Consider the following 17,582-nt stretch of genomic DNA (forward strand, 5'->3'; position numbering starts at 1 on the left):
CTGCAGGTCCAGGGGTTAGAATAGGCCTGAGGTATTCCTGCTTGTCGTAAGAGGTGACTAAAAGGAGTCTCTCACGTTCCGGCCTGTATGTGATGGTCCCCTGTTGGGTTTGACCTCCATTTTTCCAAATTTTTCCGAAGAGCGAGTCAATTGAGGAAGGGCACCTTACATGGTGCATCGCATCCATCATGTGCTGAGACCTCTCACATCCTTCGTCGAAGAGGGTCTGCACTTCCACTCATTCTCCAGCTGTTGGGTGAGGTCACCCTCCTGGGTGCATTTTCCTCCATCCACTGTGCATTATAATTTTCTGCACTGACGATGATAATGGACCTGTTTGCTTGGTTGCACCTGATATCCAGCACGGTAGCCAGTCTGTTGTGGTGGGCTCGCCATGTACCCTGTTGGTTGTAGCCCCCTGACCGCACAGGGATCGCTCTGCTGATACCTGCACCGTTAACTCCCCACATATGCCAAGGAGTAGATGTCCATTACCCTGGGGCATAGGGACTCCTGGCAAAGGCCATCCTGCCAGGTGGCCTTTTCTGTGGCTGGGTGTCGCCTGTGGAGAGTGCCCCTGGTCAGTGTGTATGGCATCAGGGCAGATGATGCGCGATGAAGCGTACCATGTCATCACTTGCTGGTGATCACACACCAGGAGTCTCTAAGCGTTCCACATCTCGGTACAATGCAAGGAAGTATGACCCTAAATCATTCCCCTCCCGGGCCACACCATGGGAGGAACACCAGGCTAAGGATGGCAGCAAATCTTATTTGCCTCAGTACCTCGTATGTACGGGAGGTGATGGGGCTCCTTTGTTTCCATGAAGCCTCAGTTTTTTGTTGAGCATTTAGAGGATAAGTTTGGGGAGGTGGAGGGCTTGTCCAAAATGCTGTCAGGGTCAGTCTTCACCCCTGCTATCACCATTGAATCCCCCCCACATGGTGCCATCGATGTTTTAGTTGAGCAGGTAACTAAAACGATCATTTTTGCTGTGGAAAATGCGATCCCTCATTCTTTGGGGTGCCCCCGATGAAAGTCGGTACCTTGGTGGTCACCGGAAGTCACTGAGGCAATTAAAGAGCATCGCCAAGCTCTACAGCGACATAAGCGGCACCCTTCCACAGAGCACCATATAGTCTTTAAATGGCTCCGGGCCCGTGTTCACCAGCTTATCAAAAGGTGGAAACAGGAGTGTTGGGAGAGGTATGTCTCGACCATTGTGTGTCTTACGTCACCTTCCCAAGTCTGGGCAAAGTCAAACAAGTTTTTGGGTACCAGACCCCAATAGGTGCCCCTGGCATTACCGTCGATGGCATGTTATCTACCGACACAAACACGATTGCCGAGCACTATGCTCGAGCCTCTGCATCAGAGAATTACCCCCCAGCCTTTCACATTCTCAAACGGCAGATGGAAGGGAAAATCCTCTCCTTCACTACATGTCACAGTGAACCCTATAACTCCCCATTTACAGAATGGGAGCTTCTCAGTGCCCTTGCACATTGCCCCAACACAGCTCCTGGGCCAGATCGGATCCACAGTCAGATGCTTAAACATCTCTTGTCTGACTACAAGTGACAGCTCCTCGTCATCTTCAACCGGATCTGGTGCGATGACATCTTTCTATCGCAGTGGCGGGAGAGCACCATCATACCAGTGCTCAAACCTGGCACAAACCCACTCTTGATGTGGATAGCTATCAGCCCGTCAGCCTCACCAATGTTCTTTGCAAGCTGCTAGAACATACGGTGTGTCGGGGGGTTAGGTTGGGTCCGGGAGTCAAGTGGCCTACTCGCTCAATGCCAGCGTGGTTTCCGCCAGGGTTGCTCTACCACTGATAATCTTGTGTCCCTCGAGTCCGCCATCCGAACAGCCTTTTCCAGACACCACTACCTTGTTGCCGTCTCTTTTGATTTACGAAAAGCGTATGAAACCACCTGGCGACATCATATCCTTCGCACATTATACAAGTGGGGTCTCCAAGGCCCACTCCCGATTTGTATCCAAAATTTCCTGTCGCTTCATACTTTCCATGTCCAAGTTGGTGCCTCCCATAGTTCCCCCATATCCAGGAGAATGGGGTCCTGCAGGGCTCTGTATTGAATGTATCTCTATTTTTAGTGCCCATTAATGGTCTAGCAGCAGCTGTAGGGCCGTCCGTCACACCTCCTCTGTATGCAGATGACTTCTGCATTTTACACTGTTCCAGCAGTACTGGTGTTGCTCAGCGGCACCTAAAGGGAGCCATCCACAAGGCACAGTCATGGGCTCTAGCCAACAGTTTCCAGTTTTCAGCCACAAAGTCATGCATTATGCCCTTCTGTCAGGTTGTATCATTCATCTGAAACCAGAACTTTACCTTAATGATGATCCACTCACTGTAGTGGAGACATATCGATTCTTAGGACAGGTTTTTGATGCCCACTTGAGTTGGCTTCTTCACCTTTGTCAGCTTAAGCAGAAGTTCTGGCAGCAGCTCAATGCTCTATGCTGCCTGAGCAACACCAACTGAGGTGCAGATTGCTCTATGCTGCTGCAGCTCTACAGAGCCCTTGTTCAGTCCCGCCTTGACTATGGGAGTCTGGTTTATGGTTCGGTGGCGCCCTCAGCGTTGCGTTTACTCGACCCAGTGCACCACTGTGGCGTTTGACTAGTGACGGGATCTTTTAGAACAAGTCTGGTGACCAATGTCCTGGTGGAGGCTGGGATCCCTCCATTGAAGGTTAGGCATGCATAACTGCTCACCAGTTATGTTGCACACGTTTGTAGTTCTCCTGCACATCCGAATTACCGTCTCCTTTTCCCACCCAGGGCAGTTCATCTCCTCCATTAGCAGCCCTGGTCAGGGCTTATAATTGCAGTTCGCGTCCGATCCCTTCGATCTGAACTGGAGTCCTTGCCTTTACCACCTATACTTGAGGTCCATTCACATACACCTCCATACACCTCCATGGTGTACACCCAGGCTGTGCCTTCGCCTGGACCTTGTACATGGCTCTAAGGACTCAGTTAATCCTGTGGCTCTCTGCTGCCATTTCCTGTCGATTCTTCATGTATAAAGTGCATGAAGTGGTTTGCACTGACAGCTCGATGGCTGATGGTCACGTTGGCTTTGCGTATGTCCATGGAGGACATATTGAACAGCATTCCTTGCCCGATGGCTGCAGTGTTTTCACTGTATAGCTGATGGCTATATCTCTTGCTCTTGAGCACATCCATTCGTGCCCTGGGGAGTCGTTTCTTTTGTGTACTGACTCCTTGAGTAGCCTAGAAGTTATTGACCACTCTCGTCATCCTCTGGTAGCGACCATCCAGGAGTCCATCTGTGCCCTGGAAAGGTCCACTCATTCAGTGGTGTTTGTCTGGACCCCAGGGCACTTCAGAATCTGAGGCAACGAACTTGCTGACATGCTGGCCAAACAGGTTATGCAGAAACTGCTTATGGAGATCGGCTTCTCTCAACCTGACTCCTTTTCTGCCCTCGAACAATGTGCACATTTAGTGGTCTTTATCTGGACCGTGGGTAATGTTGGGGTCTGGGAATGAACTCAGTTACAGGCTGGCCAAATTGGCTACTGGCAAGCCACCGTTTGAGATTGGTATTCCAGAATCAGACATTCGATTATTATTATGCTGTCAAGCTCTAAGGATCAGGAATACAGACTGGCATACTCTGTATTTGCTGAACAAACTATGGATGATAAAGGAGACCATGAATTTGTGGAGGTCCTCCTTGCGGGCCTCTTGTGAGGACTCCATCTTCCTTTGCTGGCTCCGCATCAGCCATACTTCGCTGATTCATGATCATCTCCTCCATCATGAGGATCTGCCCCACTGTTACTGTGGTGCCCATTTTACAGTAGTCCACATTTTGCTGGACTGTCCTAACTTAACTGCCCTGCAGCAGACACATAATCTTCCTGATTCGCTATCCGTGGTGTTAACGGACTATCCCTCAGTGTTTGACCTGATTTTATGGTTCTTCTCTAAGGGATGATGCCTCATCCTTGTTAGCCCATTGAGGGGATACCAGGACGCCCTATTGCTTCCTCTGCCCCAAAAGGACAGCAGCTGTCTGGACTTGGCAGTCTGCCCCAGTCCTCACTTTATCTCCTTTTCTCCTCTTCTTTCCCCTTTTTGCATGCTCTGTGTACATGGTATTCTTCCTCTGTTTTCTTGTGCTTCTCTCACCCTGTCCATGCCTGTAGTTTTTTCCCAGTATTTTTGGGTGGGGTGCCGCTTGTAAGTTGTAGGGATATGTCCCCCATCGCACTTTCTGCTCCCTGAACAGAGCACCTCACTCACTTTTCTTCCTTTCACCCCTTTCCTTCTTCCTTGTTCCTTTCTCAAGGCTTTGTTGACATTCGGTACACCTTGAGATTTTCTTTCTCTGGGTTTTGTGCACTAGGCCCTTCTACGGTGTGTACTTTTGTTGACTTGCCTCTTCCATGTGTGTGTGGGTGGGTGGGGGGGGGGGGGGCTGATTTCCTCATAGTTTGGTCCCTTTAATCACTAAACCAACCAAACAACTCACTCCCCGGCTTCAATATTGACAGGGATCCTGATGTCATTACGGAAGAGCTGCACTGTTGATGACAGGTTGCCACCTTGTGCATTCATTTAAAGGTTTGTATGTTGCTGGTTCTTTGTGATGCTAGTTGATGTAGATTTTTCTGGAAAAATTGCCTTATGAAAAAATCACATAGCAAAATTAATACTTGTTAAAATTTGTGCAACTGTTTACAGGAATGGATCACTTAGCAATATAGACAAATATGTGTGAGTTAAGAGTTATGTAATAGTTAGTCATTCATTTTAAATGTAAAGAAAATCATAGAAGTTCCCTAATTTTAGTTTTATATCTTTCATTATTTTCAGACGGAATTGGGACATGGTACTTTTATTAGAGGGCTGGAGACAACGGCACATTACGATCCTAAAACTAAAGAATTTGTTTTGAATTCTCCTACATTAACATCGTACAAATGGTGGCCTGGCGGATGTAAGTTATGGTTTCATTTCCTTCACTCTTTAACACATTTAAAAGTTTTGTTGACATAAATAGAGTATGCAGCATGCTAAACATACACATTGTCATCATAAAAAATATCTGTATGTTCTCAAATTATATCATGATTGAAGTATTGTTAGCTTAACATGTTTTATTCGGCTTGCTTTTCCGTGCAATGTTTTCAGTACAGTTTTGACTGTTGGGTCATGGAACTCTGCCTGTTACAGACATATGCTCAGTGCTTGTTTTACTTGGATGGGGAGGGTGCGGGGGAGTTACTTGTGGATAAACTTATTTTATTAAAGGAGAAAATACAAACTCAAGTTATAATGTTACTCACTTGTACATTTCGATGCCTCAGAAGTCCTCTATATGGTCTTCTTGCCTCACTGACTACTAAATAACTGCTTTGAATGGTTACCAAACAACTGGAAACAACACGGCTGAATTTAAGTTTTACTTCATTTTAAATTTACTGCACCACAAGCACATTTACAATGATTATTTTGAACATCAATTTTTAAAAAAATATATGTCTCTTAACCCCAGGTCAGTACTTATATATGTTCCATGTAGCCTAATGTAATTCTAAAAGCGTCAGTTCATAGCTGTGGCAGTAACTATCTTCAGTGGGTGCAAATCTCAGACCCACATAGTAACTGTACTCAGTGACCGCCAAACTATGCCAGTCCCTGGCTGGAGTAGAATATATGCTTCTCAACAAACATCTGGAATATCACAGGGTTTACTAAAATGACTTCTTATAGTAAACCCATTGAGGTTTGTACAATACCTTTTTAACAAAATAAACATAGTTCCTTCTGAAAACAAGAACAATTGTGGTTGATTACAAAAAATCCTTACAGAACAAAGCAGGTGCTCTCTTAAGTGTACATCTTGCAATAAAAACAGTGAAAATCTTTATATTATCATGATGATAAGTCCTTAGTAGTGAGTATGTCCTGCCCGCATATGGATGAGTTCTTCCACTCTGTGAGGCACACTCTGAATGAGACTATCAAGTTTATCTTGGGATGTGAGGTCCCACTCCTCAATGGCAGCTTCAGTGAGGTCCGGATGATTGTCAGATGGATTTGGACTCTGTGCAATGGTCACCTTCAACAGGTCCTATGCATGCTCATTTCCATTCATGTCTGGGGACTGTACTGGCCAGCTGATGTTGCATCTTTGAAGGTACACAGACTTCATGTCTGTAGGGCCTTAAAATTGTTTGTAGGACCTCTTGCAGGTATTGGGGACTGGTCAAATTGCCATAGATAGCAATTAGAGGTATGTGCCATCCCATCATTATTGCCACCCAGAACGTTGCACTTCCACCTTCAAACGGATGGAAACACATCTAGTGTCTGGTCGCAAACCAGTCGTGGTCTCGTCAGCAAACATAACATTACTCCATTCTGCAATGGTCCAATGTTGATGTGCAGGAGCCCAGGCCATTCGATTACATCGGTTCAGTGCAAAACGTCTCATTGGTCTTCCGGAATGGAGACCACCCTGTTGCAATCTGCTATGCAGTGTTTGGTCTGAGATATGAACATCTGTTGCCAAGGAGAAATCATTTCCAATTTTTCTGGCAGTTGTTGATGGACACCTGTGAGCTGACATTTGGAGACACAATCCTGCACTGGTATTATCTTATGTGTGGTCTGTTGTTCACATATCCTGTCTCTCTTTAATTTCTTCACATCTTTGACACATCACTTTGAGTGACATGAAACCAACCGGCAACACCTTGATGTGTATGACATGCTGAAAGTAAAGCCACTATCCTCACTCCATCAAAGTGGTGTATGGCTTCTATATGGCATGATACTGCAATGCTGAAAACAAACTGAATGCTACTGGACTGCTCGCAGTGTGCCGCTGCGGCAGTCGTATGTTTACATGACTGGAAAACCGCCACAGAGAATGCCAGTAGTAAACAGGATCCATGAGCAAGTGGATAACGAATGAACTGCCCAGATCAATGAGGCCTCTAGTGTTGTAGACTACATTTTATGATAGTATTCCAAACTTTTGTTGAGCAGTGTAGATGCATGTAAGGAAATGTTTGGAAAATTTCAAATTACAGCTTAATTATACTTTGAGTAATAATGTATATGACACAGAAAATAGGTGAAACATACAGGGCTGACAGAATGAATGGTAGGATATAACAAGTACAGAACTTTGAAACAAAACAAAATATTTATTGAAACACACACTGAAAATAAAGAAAATGTATGTCATTACATACCATATACACCCTTTACGTGGTTTTGAGTATAACACCATAACAAATGGTCACCATCATGTTCCGTGCATTCCTCCAGCCAGTGAACCAACTTCCATCTCTGATTTAGTATTTTCAGTGGAATTTTATCCATAGCTGTACATATCCTTTCCTCGATTTCAGCTACGGTCTGAGGACATGGACAATGTTGGAAGCTCTGAGAGGCTATTTGCTGATTATTTGTTGCATATACAAAAGTAAAAATGCCTGTAAATTATATTTAAACGCAGAAAGATCTGTAGAAGACCAATGCTTGGTGCATGGACTGGCAATTTAACCACAAAATAAATAAATGTAACATGGGCTGCATAAATAGAAGGAAAGATCTATTATTTTTAAATATACACTTTGTGCTCAGAACTGGAAACAGTAACAACCATAAAATATCCTGGAGTATGTCTCCAGAAGGACCAAAAGTGGAATAATCAGAGAGAACATAGGAAATGTCATTGCCAGGCTGAGATTCATTGTAAGAAACTGAAGGGGATTTAACTCGTATGTATCATTCTGGCTTTTTGATGGATATGTACTCACTTATTGGTGGCAGAACGGCCACCGGGCCATCAGGATGTTATGTATGGGTGACCTCAGAGAATGGGTAACACCAGATCAGAGGCAACAGCAAAGCTAGAGAATGTTCTTGGAAATAGTAGTAGCAGTAGCAGCAGCAGGAGCAGCAGCAGCTTTATTCATCCATGGATCTCTTTTTACAAGGATATATGACATGTCAAAGTATTTACAAGTTTAGACCAATTTAAATTAAGCAAACTCATATACACATACATTTACAGACTTGTAGTTAGTCATTTTTTACTCCTTGTATACAATACTTTTTTTACAGATTTAAATTTTTACATTTACATTTACATGTCAAGTTCCGTAGGACCAAATTGAGGAGCAAATCTCCAAGGTCATGGAACGTGTCAGTACATGAACTTAAAACATAAAAGTAATAACAGATAAAAATAAATGTTCATGAACCTGAAAGAAAATCAGTCCATAAGTTTAAGCAAACACTATCAGCAATACAATGAGAATCAGCTTAATTTTTCAAGGAACTCCTCGACAGAATAGGAGTGACCCATGAGGAAACTCTTCCATTTCAATTTGAAAGCGCATGGATTACTGCTAAGATTTTTAAATTCGAGTGGCAGCTTACTGAAAATGGATGCAGCAGTATACTGCACACCTTTTTGCACAAGAGTTAAGGAAGTCCGATCCAAATGGAGGTTTGATTTCTGCCGAGTATTAACCGAGTGAAAGCTGCTTATTGTTGGAAATAAACTAATATTGGTAACAAGAAATGACAATAAAGAATATAAATATTGAGAGGCCAATGTCGAAATACCCAGACTTGTGAACAGAGGTCGACAAGAGGTTCGTGAACTCGCACCACTTATTGCCCGAACTGCCCGTTTCTGAGCCAAAAATATCCTTCTAGAATGGGAAGAGTTACCCCAAAACATAATACCATACGACATAAGTGAATGAAAATAAGCAAAGTAGACTAATTTACGTGTCAAAGTATCACTCACTTTCGATACCATTCGAATAGTGAAAATGGCAGTATTAAGTCTTTGAACAAGATCCTGAACGTGGGCTTTCCACTACAGCTTACTATCTATCTGAACACCTAGGAATGTGAACTGCTCAGTTTCACTAATCATATGCCCATTCTGTGAGATTAAAACGTCAGGTTTTGTTGAATTGCGTGTTAGAAACTGTAAAAATTGAGTCTTACTCTGTGATTTAACGTTAGTTTATTTTCTACAAGCCATGAACTGAGGTCATGTACTGCACTACTTGAAACCGAGTCAATGTTGCACACAACATCCTTTACTACCAAGCTAGTGTCATCAGCAAACAGAAATATTTTAGAGTTACCCATAATACTAGAGGGCATATCATTTATATAAATAAGGAACAGGAGCGGCCCCAACACTGATCCCTGGGGCACCCCTCAGTTGACAGTACCCCACTCAGATCCCACATCACAGCCGTTATCAACACTGTGAATAATGACCTTTTGCTGCCTGTTGCTAAAGTAAGAGGTGAATCAATTGTGAGCTTCTCCCCTTATTCTGTAATGGTCCAACTTCTGGAGCAATATTGTGAGATCAACACAGTCAAATGCCTTTGTTAAATCAAAAAATACGCCAAGCGTTCGAAACTTTTTGTTTAGCCCATCCAGTACCTCACAGACAAAAGAGAATATAGCATTTTCAGTTGTCAGACGACTTCTAAAGCTGAACTGTACATTTGATAGCAAGTCGTGTGATATAAAATGATCAATTAACCTTACATACACAGCCTTTTAGATAACTTTTGCAAACACTGATGGCATAGAAATAGTTCTAAAATTATCTACATTATCCCTTTCTCCCTGTTTATAAAGCAGCTTTACTAATGAGTACTTTAATCGCTCAGGAAACTGACCATTCCTAAAGGAAAAATTACAAATATGGCTAAATACAGGGCTAACATGTGCACCACAGTACTTTAATATTCTACTAGACACTCCATCATAACCATGAGAGCCCTTAGTCTTCAGTGACTTAATTATTGACTCAATCTCCCTCACCGAGCGAGGTGGCGCAGTGGTTAGACACTGGACTCGCATTCGGGAGGACGACGGTTCAATCCCGCGTCCGGCCATCCTGATTTAGGTTTTCCGTGATTTCCCTAAATCACTCCAGGCAAATGGTTCCTCTGAAAGGGCACGGCCGACTTCCTTCCCCATTCTTCCCTAATCCGATGAGACCGATGACCTCGATGTCTGGTCTCCTTCCCTTAAAAACAACAACAACCAATCTCCCTCTTGTCTGTATCACACAGGAGTATTTCAGACGTCAATCTCAGAAAGGCATTTGCTAAGAAATTTATATGATTTCCTGTAGAAACTAAATTTTTATTTAATTCACCAGAAATGCTCAGAAAATGGTTGTTCAATACTGTACATATATCTGATTTATCAGTAACAGAAATATTATTACTGCAAACTGAGTTTATATCATCAACCTTGTGCTGCTGACCAGACACTTCCTTCACAACTGACCATATGGCTTTAATTTTATCCTGTGAATTAGTTATTCTATTTGCATACCACATACTTTTTGCCTTGCTAATAACATTTTTAAGCACCTTACAATACTGTTTGTAATGGGCTACTGTTGCCTGATTGTGACTACATCTAACATTTTAATATAATTCCCGCTTTGTTCTACATGATATCCTTATCCCACTAGTCAGCCAACCGGGCTGTCCATTACTGCTAGTACCCCGTTTAGAATGTTCTAATGGAAAGCAACTCTCAAAGAGCATGAGAAATGTGATATGGAACGCATTGTATTTATCATCTATATTATCGGCACTATAAACATCTTGCCACTCTTGTTCCTTGACAAGTTTTGAAAAACTCTCTATTGCTGTTGGATTAATTTTCCTATGTAGTTCGTAATTAAATACGACATTGGTTTGAGTACAAAAACCTTTTAGTGTTAAAATTTGTGCATCATGGTCTGAAAGGCAATTCACCCTTTTACTAACAGAATGCCCATCTAGTAATGAAGAATGAATAAAAATATTGTCTATGACTGTGATACTGTTCCCCTGCACCCTAGTTGGAAAAAACACAGTTTGCATCAGATCATATGAATTTAGATCTACCAACATCCTTTTTCTTGCACAATCATGTACAAAATTAATATTGAAGTCACCACATATAACTACTTTCTGGTACTTCCTACAAAGTGAATCAAGAACCCTCTCTAGCTTAAGCAAAAATGTTCTGAAGTCGGAGTTAGGGGACCTGTAAACAACAGCAATTAGAAGTTTAGTTTCACTAAATTCAACTACTGCTGCACAACTTTCAAATATCTGTTCAGTGCAGTGTCATGATACGTCTATGGATTCAAATGAAATATGTTTTTTTACGTACAGAGCCACTCCCCCACACCGCAAGGAACTCCTTGAGAAACAGCCAGCTAATCTGTAGCCTGGTAAAGGAAGCCTCTGAATTATCAAATTATTTAAGTGGTGCTCTGATATACCAATAATTTCAGAGTTAACATCTATTAGCAGTTCACTAACTTTATCTCTAATACCTCTTATATTTTGATGAAATATGCTAATTCCTTCTCTACTTGGAAACATAACATCCTCTGGAGGTGAGCCCTTAGTTAGAGGCACTTCCTTTAAGCAGGTATACCTATCAGCTGACTTCAGTCTAAAAAAGGTGCAGCTCTAACACCAACTACTACAGGAATTTTTCCATGAGTGATACCACTACCACCACCACCACCCACTACACTGTCGCCTATAAGCTTAGCCATCCTCCCCTTCCCATACCTATTGAGGTGCAGGCCATGCCTAGTGAAACCCCATCTACTGATAGACCCAACTGGCACCACTGAGATGTGATCCATGCCCTCCGCCATCAGTGCTCTCCCCAGCCCCACATTAACGCGCCTAACAGCCGCATGAAGGTGAGGCCGATCATGACGCTGAAACAGTTGCACGAAATGCACATTAGTGCCATCAGTTTGAGTAGCTATCTTAACCAAGTCACCACTGACATCATATTCCCCGTCCCTATCAAGACTGTTCCCTGCTCCACCCACTATCACTACCTGATCCTCTTTCATAAAATTCTTACACAACCCCCCTATGCTTTCAGTCACCTGAGCCAACCCTGCACTAGGCTTCACAATGCTGGTGACCTGGTACTCACTCCCCAACACTTCCTGCAACTGCTGGCCCACACCTCTACCGTGGGAACTACCTAGCAGCAGAACCTTCTTTCTGCTAGACTTTGCAACTAACCTAGGCCTCCTAATTGCTGAGGACTGCTGCAAGTTACCTACATCTACGGCTACACGAGGCTCCTCTCCACTCAACTCTGACAGTTGGTCGTATCTATTGCATGTATGCAAAGTAAAACTGTCTGAATACCTCCTCTTCCTAGCTACCTTCTTGCCAACTGCCAGTTCCCATTCCCCACCACCCTTCACCCTCCTCAACCTATCTAGTTCCTCCTTTGCGCATTGTAACTGGACCTGAAGGGCACAGATCTTATGCTCCTGCTCCCCTATTAACTTGTTTCTACTACAGATTCTACATTCCCAGGAGAGGATCTCCCTAAAATGACCACTGGCTTCCCCACTGCATTCCTGCCAATGAAAATACTTTGAACAAATCCCACACCATAATCCACTACTCACAAACCTACGACAGAGCCCACACTTTTCACTCATGGTAAAATTTTACAGTTACTGAAAAAAACTACGTCTACGTTACCAAAGTTCAGTTACACCAGTAGAACTATTTAAGAACTAACAATAGTGGTCTCAAAATTCTCTGCCTACTAAGAAAGCAGCTACTTGTATTAATACTACTACAACACAGCCGATACCAATACCAGCAAAACTTCACAAAATTATTAGCTAAAACCAAAAAATTAAAACGGCCACTGTAACACTAAGCGAAGTTAAAACACTAAATGAAAATTTTACTGAAATATTTCACTAGAAAGACTAATAAACGTCAGTTGAAAACTAAAGCACGAAATTTACTAAACAACTTCAACACACTGAAAACTCTATAAAACCACAGCGAGCGAACGATTACAAAAGTTTAGTAAGTCGTTATTTCGCCACAAACGGCACGCAACACCGCTGAAATCTATTAAATTTAATAACTGTATTACAGAGCACAAATAAATTTGTCAGTACTTAGCTTATAACCGCTACAGCCGCAGTGCACGCCGCAAAATAACTTATTCAATAATGTGATGCCACACCGTTCATTCGTATCTCACTATCAGTCACTGCGCACACTATGCACACATTGTTTCATAACACTTCGCTCACTACACACACAAGCACACACACACTGGTATCTCTGGGACATTTTCTGTACTGCAACTTCCCATTTGCTATCCTGAAAAACTGAGTCAGCATCCCTCTGTAATTAGTGAGATGTTGAGCTCAGAAAGAGGAAGAGGTGTTAGTATTGTGTTATGCATAGCTTGGGTGTAAGTTTTTCTAGAAAAGGAAAAAGAAAATGGAAAAAAAACATAGTGTGAAGGTGTTGTGTACAATGTTGGATGTTTTATAATTATTTATTTGTGTAACATCTTTCTTTTCCCAAACCCCTACTCTGTTTTATCTAAGTAGTCGTTCAATTTATAAAATTTATTGCAAACAGGTACTTTTTAGCTGCCTTTTTAAATAAATGTATTTTTGCAATTTCTATAGTCTCTTTTGGTAATTTATTGTACAGTTTTACTCCTTGGTAGAAAATGCTGTTTTTAGTTTTATATTTATTTTTTATTGGTAAATGTAAGTTGAGTCTAGCTCTTGTTCCATGGTCATGGACAGAGCTGTTTGTGCATTAATTACCAATGTTATTTTTGATGTGTACAACTGACTGGTAAGTGTATTCACACAGAGCAGTTAAAATCCCCAGTGTTTTGAACAGATCTTTACAATGAGCTTGACTACTATTTTCGGTTATTATTCTTATGGCTCTCTTCTGGAGTTTGAAAATTGTGTTCATATTTTGTGCATTTGTTCCCCAAAAAACAATGCCGTAGCTAAGAATTGAGTGTACACATGAATAGTATGTAACTAAAAAGACACTGCATGTTACACACTGATGATAGGATTCTAAGGGGATAACATGCTGATGACATTCTGTTTGCAAGTACCTTTGTGTGTTCACACCATTTCCACTGAGAATCAATATTCATTCCTAGAAATTTTGCATTTGTTACACGGTCTATAGAGGTGCCATCTACATTTAATTTAACATCATCATTTTCCCCTCTTCAAACTGAAATTCAGAGCATTCATTTTCTTTATGTTCAATGTCATTTCATTGCTTGTTGACCAATCATAAACTTCCTTGAGAGTTTCATTTGCTTTTTCTGCAAGGAGTTCTCATGTTTTCTGAGTGACTATAATATTGCTGTCATCAGCGAAGACAATTTTTTCACCATAAGTAACACTACTGGGAAAGTCATTGATGTGTATCAGGAATAGTATTGGTCCTAATATGCTACCTTGCGGAACCCCTATATTAATGTATTTTGATTCTGATAAGTGTTTCACTAAATGTTTAGATCTATTTGAAGTATGTGTTCTCTCTACTCTTTGTAATCTATCTGCTGGGTATGATCGAAACCAGTCATTAGCTACCTCTCTTATTCATAATGCTTCTAAATTATTTAATAGAATCTTGTGGTCGACTGTATCAAAGGCCTTAGAAAGATCCAAAAATATCTTTGTCAAGAGCATCAAGTACAGCTTTAGTAAATTCTACTATGGCTGACACCATATTTTTGCCACTTTGGAAACCAAATTGTGATTCGCTTACAAGATTGTATTCCTGCAGGTAATTCATTAATCTGTCTTTCATAATTGCTTCTATTATTTTTGAGGATGGTGACAGCAGGGAAATGGGCTGGTAATTTTCTATGTCTTCTGCATTACATTTTTTAAGCAAAGGTACAACTCTTATTTGTTTTAACTGCTCTGGAAATGTCCCTGATGTGAAGGTTTCATTTATTATATTTGTTAAGGGGCCTTGTATAATCTCTAAGCATTGTTTCAGTACACACATTTGTACTTCATCTAAGCCTACTGACTTTTTATTTTTTAGTTTTTGAACAGTTTTATTGACTTCATTCTCTGTGGTTGGAAGTAACATCATTGTATTTAGTGCAACTTTATTTACAGGTGTTATATTTGCTTTGGGGAATTATTGCTGTAACTTCTCTGCAATACTTGAAAAATGCTTGTTTATATAGTTTGCTAAGTGTTGTGGATCATTTATTACCTCATCCCCCTCCCTTAGCAGTATGATACTCTGCATTTGTTTGCCTCTCCCCATTTCCTTTTTTATAACATCCCAGACTGCTTTGCTTTTATTCTCAGCATTATATATTATTTTGTCATTTAATGACTTTTTTGTAGAAATCACCACTTTCCTATAGATCTTTTTGTATCTATGATATCAATTTAAGAATTCTGGATCATTGCGACTCTTTCATGGAAATGAGGTATTTAAGTGTTTGGGAAGACTTCTTAATACCTGCTGTTATCCATCTGTATTTGTAAGATGTTGATACAGACATGCATACTTTTGGAATTGCCTTTTAAAAGTTCAGTTTAAGTAATGTGGAGAATTTAGATAATTTTGTAGTCACATTGGTTTCCTTATACACATACAAAATGATTAATTTCTTTGTGATATCAAGCCCTGTTAATTCAGTAGCTGATATTTAAAAGTGTTTGTCTTCACTTACTGTACTGAGGTCATGTCTTGATTTGAACTGTGTTCCTTTTCTGATATAAATGCATGATCCTCCACCCCTTGAAGCAGTTCTGCAGTAAGAGTTTGCCCTTTCATACGGTGATAATACTACACGTTGGATTTCTGTGTTTCTACACCAGTGCTCAGTAACACAGACTACTGTGCAGTTCAAAGTTTGGAGCTCAACTTCTAATAGTTGTATTTTATTTTTTATTGATTGCATGTTTTGATGGAGGATTGTTAAGTCAGTGAAATGCCTCATGTTACTCTTTCCAATGGTTTGTTTTTCTTAGGGACATTTGGTATGTGTGATATTTGGAGTGTTAAACTCTGTCTTGTGTGTGGTTGTTTCAGTATATTTTAAACTGCTGGAGATATTCTTTAGGTAGGGGAACCTGTTGTCTGGATTTATTCTGAAAAAGACTTACTATTCCTACCTGTGACCACAGGTATTTGACCATGTGTGGCCCAAGATCCACCCCCTACACTTTCAACTGTACCAGTCTTCCCTTCCCAGACCTGTTTAGGTGTAGGCCATGCTTAGTGAAACTCCATCTGTTGATAGTCCCGAAGGGCACCAGAGAAACACGAGCGATGTTGGCTGCCCTCAGGGCCATCCCTAACCACACACTGATTCGCCTCACAGCTCCATCAAGCTGTGGTTGATCATGATTCTAGAACAGCTCAACAAAGTGTATGTTGGTGCCATGAGTCAGGGAAGCTATCTTTTCCAGGTCACCACCTATGTCATATGCCCCATCCCTGTCCAAACTGTTTCTCACCCCACCCACTATCACTACGTGGACCTCTTTTGTAAAGTCCTTACATAAAGACTCTAAGTTCTCTGTCACATGACGTAGCCCAGCATTTGGCTTGAAGATACTTGTGACCTGGTACACTGCCCCTAAACTTTCCTGTAACTGAGGGCCTACACCTCACCCATGGCTACTACCTAGTAGTAGCACTTTCTTCTTCCTAACACTTTGTACATTCCTAGGCTTCTTGGCATTGGCTGAAGTGTGCTGCACATTTCCTGCTCCTCATTCTACCTGAGGTTCTTCTCGACTTAACTCTGGCAGTGGTAGATAACTGTTTTTGGTGTTGATGATAAACTGTCAGATTGCATTCTCTTTCTTCCTATCCTTCAACCAGCTACCAGTTCCCAACCACCCTCCTCCCCCCTATCTCCCTTAATCCTTATCAGTTCCTTCCTTGCTTCCACCAACTGTGCCTGAAGGGCACAGATTTTCCTTTCCTGTTCCCCAATCAAAATGTTCCTACTGCATACTCTGCAGTTCCAGGAGAGAGCCTTTTCTGTTCTCCCAACATTCTCCCCACTGCATCCCCCCCCCCCCCCCCCTAAGTTTAAAGAATGTTTTAAATTGGTCAAGGACGCAAAATTGGCTGTGCGTGTAAAAATAAATAAAACCAACAACAACAAAGGTCTTATGTGCTGTTGTTGTTGTTTTTTGTACCGATATAGAGATACAATGACAGAAGAATGAATTAGTAATTACTTTGCTTTTAGAGAATTTACATTATCAAGCGTGTTTGGTCAAGTTTTTAAATGTTTATAACTCGGAAAATTCAGGCCTAGATCGTTTCTATCTAAGTAGTAAACAATACAAAATATGTTAGTTAAATACAATTTATAAATGTTTAATTACACTTTTATTGAGACAATAGACAATGATGAAACTAGTGTTTGTCTTTTTAACAAATTCTGCACTATCAAGAAAACTTGCATAGAATTTTTTTGTGTTTATGTCGCGCAAAATTTCGGATTGTGCCGCGATTATTGGGACTTCATATAACATGAAGTTTTTTCAAGAATAAGCTCTGCTGGGTCGCTAATATTCAGTTGTGAGACAAGAATGGACACTACAGCAAGTATATGAAACAAAGAAAATTTAAATTTGACACTATTTCTTCTTTAATAAGTTCTTTTAGGGGACGAAGAA

General features: G+C 41.3%; 1 protein-coding gene across 1 annotated transcript in view; it reads left to right on the forward strand.

Moving 5' to 3' along the window:
- LOC126242756 (probable peroxisomal acyl-coenzyme A oxidase 1) overlaps window positions 1-17,582 on the forward strand; it is an 87,104-nt gene that overhangs the window by 28,958 nt on the left and 40,564 nt on the right. The window contains exon 4 of the mRNA XM_049948114.1: window positions 4,883-5,006. Within this exon, the coding sequence (XP_049804071.1) occupies window positions 4,883-5,006 (124 nt within the window). The remainder of the gene's footprint in view (window positions 1-4,882; window positions 5,007-17,582) is intronic.

This window comes from Schistocerca nitens, chromosome 1, assembly GCF_023898315.1.
Source record: "Schistocerca nitens isolate TAMUIC-IGC-003100 chromosome 1, iqSchNite1.1, whole genome shotgun sequence".
Lineage (NCBI taxonomy): Eukaryota > Metazoa > Arthropoda > Insecta > Orthoptera > Acrididae > Schistocerca > Schistocerca nitens.